Here is a 12601-nt window from a genome sequence, read left to right as displayed (position 1 = left end):
CTTTAACCTACAATTTAAAACATTGCACAATATATACAGTACAACTAGAAAACATCAAGCAGCCTACTCTAGCAAAGAGCAAAATATTTGCTAAGTTTGGTTAGAATTGTAAACATTTTTTTTTTTTTTTAAATCATCATTATTTCACCAGGATATTTATAAAATTATGATTTATACAGAGATTCAGTAAATGGAATTGTCACAGGTATCCTGATGATATTGCAACGGATGGTCCCTGGTGATTCCAATCCTTAGTAAAGTGCTTTGGGTTCTTTATTGTTTGTGACTACAAACTATAGGGGAATGGTTATCATCACTAAACAGTAAGACTTCTTTCAAGAAAGCTTGAATTATTATAATCTTCATAGGATGCTTTCTTATACTTAATGGCCAACCCCATTCTGATCTTCTCTTTGCAAACCAATTAAATGCATCAGTGTCAGAAGTGCAAAATTATTCTTGCCTTTTGCACTTTGGACATATTTATGTGTCAGTATTATGTTTCTTACAAATACAATAACCTCCATATCACCTGTTATAGTCCTTCCTGTTTAGGTTATGCAGACGGTAGTGGCCATGAGGATGTCCAAAAGCATTTCCAAGATGAGCTTTCCAAAATTCTGAGAACGAGAACACTTTTGTACCAGAAGTTGTGCGTCATGTTTGTGTGCCATCGCCCAACCCTAAACTCTCTAAACATGAGTAACCTGACCTGTTCATCACTGTTTAGAGGTAAACATTAAACCATGCTATTATAAAGAGACAATACAAAGGCTAAGATAACAAGTCAGAGACAGATTTACTTGAAAAGAAAAAGTGTGTGAAAAAGTGGGGCAGACTGGAAAAGAGAGATCATATTGACATACACTTCTACTTGCTTCTGCCAAACTCCTGAATATCTGTATAGAAAGCTCTGCAGCAGGTATGTCTACACAGAAATTGGCATAGTTTACAAAAGAACTGAGAAACCTTTTTTAATACTGTTGTTTTTACTGTAATTATGCTTTATTTCTGTAAGATTTATTTAATAAATATAATTTTTTCAAAGTTCTAGTAAAATTGTACAGAAAGCATAGTGTTAGCAGATAGAGAATTTAAAGGAATGCAAAATGATTAGGTACAGTAAATGTGATATTTAAACACATTCGTGTGTATATAGGAAACGATTGGAGTCACATACTTAAACACTTAAACCCTGACATGCATGACAATGTCACAATACATGATTTAGTGTACTAAATCAGATATACTACAGTATTCAGGACATTGAGAATTTGGTATAAAATTTTATTAATAATAAATTATATCATGCTCTAATTCTTAGTTTATATACCATCTGGTGTAATGCACATATCAGCCCAGTAAGTCATATATAAATAGCAAATAAAAAAAATAAATAGAAAGAGTATGTTTAGAAAATTATTAGCGACAATTATTAGTCATATTATCATGTATAATTTTTAAGCTAATCTCTAACATAGGTTATTTAAAAAAACAAACAAATAAATAAATAAAATAAATCGCAATTTTGTACCATCGTGTGTCATCTGTGATATAAAAACAAGCCTATGATTGCTTATATTACTGCATGCTGCATGCACACATGTTTAAAGCTTTAAAATAATATGACTACTCTTACTCCTATGTATAATAATAAAAATCATAATAATAATAATAATAATAATAATAATAATAATAATAATACTATGTCAGTAAACTGATTTAAACTTAAAGTTTTGATCTCAAAGCACTTGTTAGCGGTGTTGGCTTTGAACTGTTAAGCGTCCCCATTTATTTAAATTACCCCAACCTACATTGTGTATGAAACAAATCTTCATTATCTTTATCATGGTTTTATTAATAATACAAAGCAATAATAATAATAATAATAATAATAATAATAATAATAATAATAATAAAGATCGAGAATCAACAATATGTCAATAATTCTCTTCTGCTATTTCTATTTTACCACACATCTATAAGTCAGTTGGCCACCAAGTTGCACATGTGATATACAACTCATTATTATATTTTATGATATGTTAAGGTTTTGTCAATTAACCACTATAAAAGTATTTTAATTATTAATACAGTATATGCTTATCTTTAAAGCTTAAGTTAAATAAGTTTCCTAACTAACAAAATGTCTATACATTTGCTCAATTATGCAGATGCAAATAAAGCATTCTCTTTACAATAACTTTATTATGCCTTTAAAACACAGTTTGTTTGTTTTTCTGTATTTACTGATGAAATGATAAACCTAAATGTTGTGTTTTTCTGTTGCATTCCATTTGCAGACTCAGCTGTTACATCTTAAAAATGCCCTGGTCATTACGTCAGTTCATAAGCAGCTATGTAACACGGCGCCGGAAGAATCGTTCCCGTTTGATAACCAAAGAAGGCCACTGTAACATTGAATATGGAAAAATGAAATACAGGGCCTTCTTTGCCTATATTCTTGACATCTGGTCTACCTGTGTGGAGATGCCCTGGTACTCCTTAACGTTTCTCTATACAGCGTCCTTCATTTTCAGTTGGGTTATTTTTACATTTATCTGGTACTGGGTTGGCTTTGCTAATGGAGACTTGTGGTTTCAATACCCATCAGCTAATCACAGTGCATGTGTACTTAATGTCTATGACTTAACCACTGCATACCTCTTTTCAGTTGAAACAGAGCTGACTATTGGCTTTGGTTTTAGACTAATAACACCACTTTGTCCCAGTGCAATTACTGCCTTTATGTTTCAGGTTGTTATTGGTATGCTCATTACATGCTTTTGGTGTGGTGTGCTCTTAGCCAAAATTTCCTTGCCCAAGAAAATAGCCAAAGCTGTCACTTTCAGTAAGTCAGCTGTCATCTGCTTTAAAAATGGCTCACTCAGTTTACAGATTCGTGTAGCCAACATTCGCAAAAGCTTGTTACTCGGCAGTCAAATCTATGGCAAGCTTATTAGGACAAGAGTCACCCCTGAAGGAAAAACTTTTATCATGGAGCAGGTCAACGTTGACTTCATGGTGGATGCTGGAAAGGACAACTTGTTTTTTGTCTGTCCCTTAACCTTATATCATGTGATTGACAACACAAGTCCGTTCTTCCAAATGGCCGTGGATACTCTGCCCCAGCAGGAATTTGAGTTGGTGGTATTTTTAGATGGCACAGCTGAAACCACCAGCTATTTATGCCAAGTCAGGACTTCTTACCTCCCTCAAGAAATTATATGGGGATACAAGTTTCTCCGAATTGTCTCACGGAGTAAAGAGGGAAAATACCACATTGACTTCTCCAATTTTGACAAAGTGGAACCTGTACCAACTGCTCACTGTGCATCTTGCTATCATGATTTGAATGGCCATCATAACTTCTCCAAAGATGGCATTGATAATAAAGGGTTTGAGGTGATAGAAATTGGCAGTCAAATTAGTCAAACTCTGTGAATACATGAATGAATGGCATATGTTTATGTTTAACCTTAATATGAAAGATACTTTTAGTAATCGGCATGAGGAAAAACAAGTTTTAATCATGAAGTGTAGCCAAAATACAACATATAAAGGACTCAACTGGACTCAATTTTTTGGTAAATGCTGTATATTTCTTAGACCACTGTTTACAATGTAACATGTTTCATATTCTGTTGCATGATGTCCATATTAAGTAAATAAGAAATTTGTACAGTTCTTTTTTTCAGTCTATATATCAGAAAAGATAATGCATTTAACCATGTCCAGTCTTCTTGGAATATAAAAATGTTCATGGGGATAAGTCTTTGGGTCACTAGCTGAGAATGGTTGGCAAGCACAGGCACTGCCAAGCTGCCCATTTTAAGCCCTACAGCACAGGCCTTAAGTGTTTCTGTTCGCGGGGTGAGGTATCATGACTGACTTGATGCTTTGACCCTAACTTCCCATCAAGCTGGAATATATGGGGAATCACTGTGCAAGGTTGCACAAAACACGATATAAATATTTATATAACAATGTATTGTATTGCAATATAGCAAAACTAATATTGTAAAATAACAATGATTCTGTATTGAAAATATATAAATGTTCACAACAACTCAGTATTGTATTTCCTAGTTTTTTATTTACAATAAAGTCTTTGTGTATTACGGATGTTTTACATACGACTATAGTCTCAAAAGTCGTTAGTCGTTTGTATACGGATATACAAAATTTTTCCATAAAATATACATTTTCCCAGCTAAAATTTAAAGTACACTTTATATTTCAATGTTTCATTTATATTTCAATTTGAACTGGTTTAAGTATTTAAAACATTTTAGGGCATTCAGAAAACAAACAAACAAATAAAGAAACAAACAAATAAATAAAATTCACACCAAGCAAAAAATACATAGCATGTTCGTGTTGATCTGCAGGAAAACAAGGAAAAATATTAGTTATAAAAAAAAAGCATATATGAATACTTATCTTATGGTCATCATCTCATGTACCAGCTCTGAAGTTGTGTTTGACACAAGTGGCTGTGTTTGGAAAAACTTACATATGACTTACAGAATTGTCGATTGTATATTGATATGGCGCCGCTTTTTTTGTTGTTGTTAAATATAAATAAAAAAAAAAAGCATATATTTTCCATAGCCCTAAGAATTAAGTTTGTGAATCTTTAAAGGTCATTTTTATAGATGCCCCCCTCCAAAAAAACAACAACTAATTAAACTAACAAGCAAAAAAAAAAAAAAAAAAAAACATCATCAACGAAAAATACGTAAAATGTTTTGTTAAGGACAAAAATAAAATTTAGGTTTTTTTTTTTATAAAAAATTTAATTTTACAATAATTGGTACTTACTGTCACTGTCAAGTAATAGTATTAATTATACTGTTAAAAATAGATAATAAATTAAGTGAAACATAAAAATACATTCGTAGGGCTCTAAGGGCAGTTAAATTAATCAATCTTAGTGCTTTAGGATTAAACTATTCTGTATATGATGTATATGATGTATGATGAACATTTTGTTTAGAAATACAAACAATGCTAAAAGTTTGCCTTTTTGTCTAACCAGGAGGATAAAAAAACAAACAAACAAAAACAAATCAAGAATAGGAACTAGATTTTTTTGGTTAATTTTCTTTGTTTCCTTTGGGTGTTACGAATGGTTGTTAAAATCTGTGTTTGACTTCTCCACATAACATAGCAGTTTAATAATGTAGATAGATACATATGCAATTATTTTAAAGAAACAATAACTCTTCTTTTAAATAATTAAAGGATACATTTCATTTTCAAGCCTAGCATAAAATGTCATAGTCATTCTCGTTATTGGTAATTTCATTAATGCTAATAAAATTACTAATAATTGACTCTGTCTTATATTTGTGGATATGAACTTGTACTGCTGACACCTGATGATGACACATAATTAAAATTCCTGAATATCTTTTTAGTCATACAAAAAGGAAGAAGATGTTGGCAAAATAATCTTTATTTTCATAACATAATCAAGTTATCACTCTATTAGACAATATTGCAAAAAGAAATGTCATAATATTTCTATACATCAATTAATTATAGAAATGCACACGTACTGCATAATATTACTGTGCAAAAGTCTTGAGCATCCCTAATACATGATTTCCCCTCTTGTCTATTCCAACCACTCAGCATTTATCATCACCAGTGTACTAATCACCAGCCTGTTTTTTTTAATGCTTGAATGATTTATAGGTCACTGTCTGGCTTATCCATCAAAAAAACATTCCACTGAAACTGCACTTAAAATAAGAGCCAAAAATTTTTATTTTTTTATTTTTTAGAACTTCCAGATTCTATTATATAAGACTAAATGTAACTTGTTTTGCATTTAGAGAACAGCTTTACTGACACCATGACATCCTTGTAAAATGACACTCATTTTATTGATTATTTTTGTTAGGAAGGTGTGTGATAAATACTTTTACAGTAAGTAGAGTTAGATGTGTTATTAGGCTTGTTTTCCAGAATCAGAACATTAAGCAAAATACAGAAAAAATACAGAGTTTTGCATATTAAGAATCTTTAGTAACACAATGTTCGGATCTACCAATCTAATTAATAAACGATCCAGTAGCTGAATTACATGTCACTGAAAAGTTACTTGTCATCTTGTTGTTGCATAAGTGATACCAAGAAATATACTGTAAAAATTATTAAATAAATGTCATCTTTGTCTCAGGAACTATTTTACAGAATGAAAGCTACACTCTATCTAGTTATACCCAATATACAGACTGTTGTATAAATATAGTAAAACATTTATGCATCTTTTATGTACAGTAACTCGAGTAATTTAACTTGAGTAATATCAACTCAAATTCCACTCAGTTCATGTTTGTCAACTCCATGTATGTTAATCATATTTTGACCCATTTTTTCCAGTGTCCCATCAACGAACAGTATTTTGAAACAAGGTTACATTTTAAAAGGTTGCATATTAAAAGCCTTTATGAACATCACATGAATTTAAAGTTTACCACTTGATCTTTGATTATCAGTGCTGGTATTTGGAGTTATAATTATGGGCTGCCTCATCATCGAAACAGTAGGGACAATGAGGTGTTAGTACAGGTACCACTCTAGAAAACTCAGAAAAGTCCACACAGTATGTTCCGTCTTTGTTCCGGGTTATGATGGGGAAAAAATCATAACCCCACATGAGCTCTCGTGGAATGTATGATGTTCTGACCTGACAAAAGAAATTTGTGGACTCATCTGTGGCATTAAGAAACACTACAAGTTCAAATTCTTGCTGTTGCAGAGTATCCACTGACATCTCATAGAATGGACTTGTTTTGTCAATCACATGATAAATGGTCAAAGGACAGGCGAAGAACAAGTTGTCTTTTCCAGCATCTACTAGGAAATCAATCTTGATCTGGTCCATAATAATAGTCTCACCTTCGGGTGTGACAGTCGTTCGAAGCAGTTTTCCATATATGTTACTTCCAACCAACAAAGTTTTACGCAGATTGGCAACTCTGAGTTGCAAACAGAGGGAACCGTCTTTGGGGGAGATGACAGCCGTTTCACTGAACTGGATTGTTTTAGCTCTTTTCTTAGGCAAGGAAAACTTGGAAATGACGATTCCACACCAGACGCTCTTAATGATTGTACCAATTATAGTCTGAACAACAAGAAGGGTGATGGCACCTGGACAAACCGGAGTGATGACTCGGAAACTGTAACCAATAGTCATCTGAGTTGTTAAGGAATAAAGGAAAGCACTGGTCAGACCATAGACATTAATTACACAAGGTGTATGATCATTTGGAGGGTATTGCCACCACAAGTCACCGTTACTGTATGCAATCCAATACCATAAAACAGAAAACAAAAACCAGCTGAGAAAAAATGAACATGTAAATAAGATCATGACAACACTGAGGCGAAGCTCCAAGATGGTGGTCCATAAGTCTAGCAGGTAGGCTAAGTGACTGCTGTACCACACATGACCATATTCAATATTGCAGTGACCATCTTTAGTCACTAGGCGGTTTCGTTGAATCCGGCGTTCCTCTAAGTAGTCTCTGACCAACTGTGGTATGGTACGTGTCATTTTCAGTGTAGATAAACATACACAGTCTGCATAAAAAAAGGGTTATTAGTGTACTGATTACTAATGTATAATTTATGAAAAGTATCTTAAAAGTTAAAACAACTGGAATTATCTTTAAAGTGCTTTACTTTTTCTTTATGAGCTTCAGCTGTTAGACCAAACTAAATACATTAATTTAAAAGTGTTTTTTAAGCAAAGAAATATGGTTGGGATTTGGAAACTATAATGTTATTCACTCACATTCCCTATTATTCTCTATATTATGCCATATATGTTATAATGTTAGTACTGCAATCAATGGTGGAATTTACATTTAAAGGTGTAATGATTTTTTCTTATATCTAAATTACCTCAAATGATTCCACTGGATTTATAATGTAAAAAGGCACTAACGAACCCACATATTAACCCAGCAAGACAAATTAAATAAAAAACTATTTTACATATCAACTTTAAAGAGAGAGTAAAGTTTTCTGTTCAATGCAAGCATTATGCATGGAGCTAAACTTACCAGCTGTATATCTGTGACTTTGGTCTTCTGTCTTCAAACACGTCAATGACACAATTATGTGTTAGAACGTGACTGTTTTGAACAAAAAATCTTAAGGATAATCATATCACTATAATCCTTTCCTCAAATTGTCTAAGCTGTTTCTAACTTCATGTTCCTCATCACTTGGGATTCCTATTGTCTCCTCCTACTGGTGAGGCTGGACTTAGTGCATATAATATTTATCTGTAAAGACAATCAGTAAGTTTGTTTGTTTTTTTCTTCGGTACAGGAAAGCAGGGTGGATTTACACAACATGCTTCAGGACATAGGTTAGTATAGAGTAAGCAAGATGATGGTGAGTTTCTCAGGGCATGCCTACTCTTCTGAGAACTCACCTAGACCTTTCGTGTAATAAATGCAAGTCATGCAAAAAAAAAAAAAAAAAAAAAAATCATTAGTCTACTTTATAATTATGTTGTTCCTGGCATGTAACAAGTAGGAATTCCTTCAAGAGAAAAACACAAAAGCTTACTGAGGTGTAAATAATATTTGAATGTAACATGATTATACTCTTCTTGAAATTGATACAGCAACCTGTTAACCTGTAATCAAATGCTTAGGTACACCTAGATATACAGTGCACATGGTCTGTCAGTCTACACTTCTTTCTGTGGTCATTTTTCACACATACCCGATACCTGCACTATACAGTATGTACACAAGAAATGATGGTAAACCTGATACACGCATATCACCCAGACAGTACTATTTCTTTTATGGACAAGAGAAAGACGAGCCTTAGAAACTGCTTAAAGTAACTACCGGTCTACTCTGTGCTTTGTAATTGCATACACACAATGTGTACATGTTTCTAAGGTGCACATAAAAAAGAGACAATAGAACCTGGGGTTTGAAAAGCCTGTGGATATACTTAGCAAATTACACAAAGATTCAAGAGAACCATGCTTCCAACCAAACCAACCAAAATAATATAAGTGGTTCATATTTGCTATATATTGTATATATTATAAAGTTGCACTGACTGACCTTGTTTCATCAATCAATCAATTACAATTTTTTGGACATCATTTGTTATTTTGAAGGCATACCTGGTCTCTAGCATTTATTTGCATGTACTTTATAAATACCATACATAGACACTATGTAGATTCTCTAAAAAGTTATAGACATTTGCTATTTACCTTATTTCTAAACATAATGCCAAGAAGGTGCAATTGTTGATCTTCAAATTTGCGATGATAAAGTAGCAAATCTGTAATCATCTTTGGGATTCTTTTATGTATTTGTCTCTCTCTGTTTATCCGTTGGAATGTTTGCATGAAAATATTTAATGGAAAATCACTTCTTGATTAATTTGGGAAATGGATCAATGCCTGTTCCTAACTACAGCATAGTAACATTACTGGTGATCAAAATGCACCTCACAGTTTATTTAAATACTGAAAGCTGTGGGGGCTGCTAGGAAGAATCCCAGTAAGTGCCTTCATGTAATGCAGTGGCAGAACCAAAAAACAACCAGAGAGGGAAAAAAATTAAGAGTGCCTGGTACAGCTGCTTCACATACAAGACCCTGGTTTGCTTTCTGATTTTAATACAATGGACTAATACAATTCTAATACAGATTCCTAATGCAATGAACTTCCGGTGATCTTTTTTAATGGAGGTGGCTTGATAGTGGTAAAACAACTATAGTAGTTAATTTACTGGTTCTACCTAAATGATTGCACAAAAAGCACAGGTATCAGGAGGTGTTAGGACTGATGCTTAGACCATAGTGTAACCGGGGCTGTCCGCTGCAACACAGATCAGCCAGGGAGCCAACAGGATGATGGACAGCCAGGGAGACCAACAGGATGATGTAAGGGAGTGGGCTAACTGGTATGCCCAATTCATTGGCTAGACTCCCGTCAATATTGGGCTTATTGGGCTCTCCAGATCCCGGCTTTAGCGAGCATAGCTGGTGGGAAGACTTGACTTCTAGGTTGAAACTGACCACACCTCTTGGGGTGACCCCATCTGTGGCTTGCCCTCTGGGAGCCCTCTGGGTCACTGCACTGAAGAGCTCTCCCATGTCTTCTAGCTCATCTTTTAGCCACTTGGAGAACTCTTGTTGTTCCACCCTGAACTGGTGGCCCGGGTAAGAAACTCAACAGTGTAGTCAGCTTACTACAAAAATAAACTAAAAATTCTAAAAAATGCACAATATGTTTAAATAATAAGAATGTCATATATACAATAATACATATGAATTGAAATAGAAGGGTTTAAGATGTTAAGTGTATAGGTTATAAGATAGGTTACAATTGAGTGCAGTTAGTCCTAATTTGTATAAAAAAATTACCTATGTTCAATTATAAGCAGAACAATGTGGCAAGGCCCAGACAATAGGGAATGTGGAAATGTGTGTAGGCCCTGTTCACACGGGCATTAAAATTGAGCGTTTTTCTGGCGTTCGTAGCATTTAGTAAGCGTGGATCAAGCGACGAGGGTTTTCTAACATAGGAGTCAATGAGAATGTTCACATGGGCTTTGGTGACGTGCATTTGTCCGGCTACGCGTTTTTACGGCGTCAAAAAAACGTTGCATGCAGCTTTTTCTTGGTGTTCAAATCCCAACGAACACAAGGAAAACGCTTCTAGTGCATTTTCTTTGCGTTCATTTTACGCTTCAGAGGACCGGATATATCCCATGATCCTATACATGCTATACATAGGGAAATGTGGAAAAAAAGCAAAATAAAGAGGGTGAACCCAGTAGCGGCGGCAATTTTTTCTCTCCCTACGTCACCCTGTCACGAGAATTTTTAAAACAAGAAGATTAATGTCTAATATATCAAAATGGTCCATATTAAAAAGAGGCACCTCAAATAAAATGACAAGGGCTTTCATATCCAGTTCCCGTCACTGCCTCCACAGGTTAACACACAAACTACAATTTGGGCTGCAGGCTGGCGTTAGACAGAGCCAAATAAACGCCAGGTTAGAAGTCAATCGAGCGCCATTTAAAAGCACAACATTAACGTCTAGGATGTTCGTTTATCCAAAAATTTTATGTCCATGTGAAGAAGGTCTTAGTCCCATGTGGTGCTTTGGTTGAGAGCACATATAGCCTGCTGGAAGAAGCTTTCTTCAGTCTTTCTGTGTTGGCCTTTAAGGAGCGGAAGCTTAGAGAGAATAGTCTAATGTTGGGGTGGCTAAGATCCTTTATGATCTTTCTGGCCTTGATCAAGCACTGCTTGCTGTGGATTAAGTGCAGGGCAGGGAGCTCGCATAGATATTGCACCACACTCTGTGGAGCTCATCTGTCCTTTATGGTTTTGTTCCCAAACCAGGTTGTGATGTTTCCTGTCAAGATGCTCTCTATGGTGACAGAATAAAAGTTCCCAAGCACCTTGGAAGGCAGTCCAAACTCCCTAAAGCATCTGAGGTGGTAAATATGGGCCTTTTTCATCATGATGTTAATGTGACAGGACCATAACAGTCTGATAGTTCCTCTCCTGCTTTGTACTGCTTGTTACTCTTGCACCAGTTCTCCAGGTTTCCAGTCTTCTCCAGGTAGGTCATCTCATTGTTGTCAGCGATTAGGCCCACCACAACAGTGTCATGAGCAAACTTGGCAGGTTCAGAACACAATCTTGGGGGTCTCCAGTGCTGAGGGTAGGGGGGGGGATGAGAAATGTCTACCTGTCTGTACTACCTGTCGTGTCCCAAATGGGGATCCACTGACACAGAGATGTGTTAAATCCCTGGTGCTCCAGCTTGGTGGTGAATGTGGAGAGACTTATAATATTAAACTGAACTGTAGTCAACAAAAAGCATATTAACATAATTTCCCTTCCTAGTGTCTAGGTGAGTAAGTGATGTGTGAAGGAAGTGAGCGATGGCATCATCTCTGATTACCCGCTGAAAGGACTTTATCACTACTGAGGTCAGGGCTACAGGGCAATACAGTAGTCATTAATGGAAGCAGGATGGGATTTCTTTGAGACGGGAACATACAATATTAATTAACAGCATATAGATTAACGGCTACTAGTACTGTATAAATGCATTCTTATGTATGAAGGATACATGCTCTCATTCTTTGTTCTTAAAGATAATAAGGAGAAAATAGCAGCCCTCATTCTAATCTTTACACACCATAAGCACTCTCTAAAGAAATACGAAACAGGACTGGTTAAAATGTTATTGAGTCAGAATTTCTTTATTAAAAAAAAAAAAATCTATTTAAAATACAAGGGGTTTCTTATTAAATTCACATCAGATATGATTGGTCAGTCTGATTCCCTTGAACTCGATATCCCTTAAAGCAGGTAGTAGCACTGAAATAAACTAGTGACCTCATTTGGAGTTTAGAGTTCTGGAAGAATCACAGTGAAAAGGTGTGCTGATTGTGGTCCCAACTTGTTAAAGTTTCCCTCCAGAAATTCAAGAATTTGTTAAGAAGGTATGTGTATTGTATTTTTTAGGAAATCTCTCTCTCTCTCTCTCTCTCTCTTTCTCTCTCTCTCTCTCTCT

The 12601-nt window shown here is 34.9% G+C and overlaps 2 protein-coding genes across 2 annotated transcripts; one reads left to right on the top strand and one right to left on the bottom strand.

The window, feature by feature from the left end:
• Window positions 1-121: 121 nt before the first annotated feature.
• LOC128527461 (ATP-sensitive inward rectifier potassium channel 1-like) lies at window positions 122-3557 on the top strand. Its single transcript, XM_053499852.1, has 2 exons — window positions 122-922; window positions 2304-3557. Exon 2 carries the CDS (start codon window positions 2326-2328, stop codon window positions 3442-3444), a length of 1119 nt encoding a protein of 372 aa, XP_053355827.1. The 5' UTR covers window positions 122-922; window positions 2304-2325; the 3' UTR covers window positions 3445-3557.
• Window positions 3558-6395: 2838 nt separating this feature from the next.
• LOC128527462 (ATP-sensitive inward rectifier potassium channel 1-like) lies at window positions 6396-8203 on the bottom strand. Its single transcript, XM_053499853.1, has 2 exons — window positions 8082-8203; window positions 6396-7596 (listed from the first exon to the last, which is right to left on the bottom strand). Exon 2 carries the CDS (start codon window positions 7568-7570, stop codon window positions 6506-6508), a length of 1065 nt encoding a protein of 354 aa, XP_053355828.1. The 5' UTR covers window positions 7571-7596; window positions 8082-8203; the 3' UTR covers window positions 6396-6505.
• Window positions 8204-12601: the final 4398 nt, after the last annotated feature.

Source organism: Clarias gariepinus, chromosome 7, assembly GCF_024256425.1.
Source record: "Clarias gariepinus isolate MV-2021 ecotype Netherlands chromosome 7, CGAR_prim_01v2, whole genome shotgun sequence".
NCBI lineage: Eukaryota > Metazoa > Chordata > Actinopteri > Siluriformes > Clariidae > Clarias > Clarias gariepinus.
This window is presented reverse-complemented; position numbering and strand designations above follow the sequence as displayed.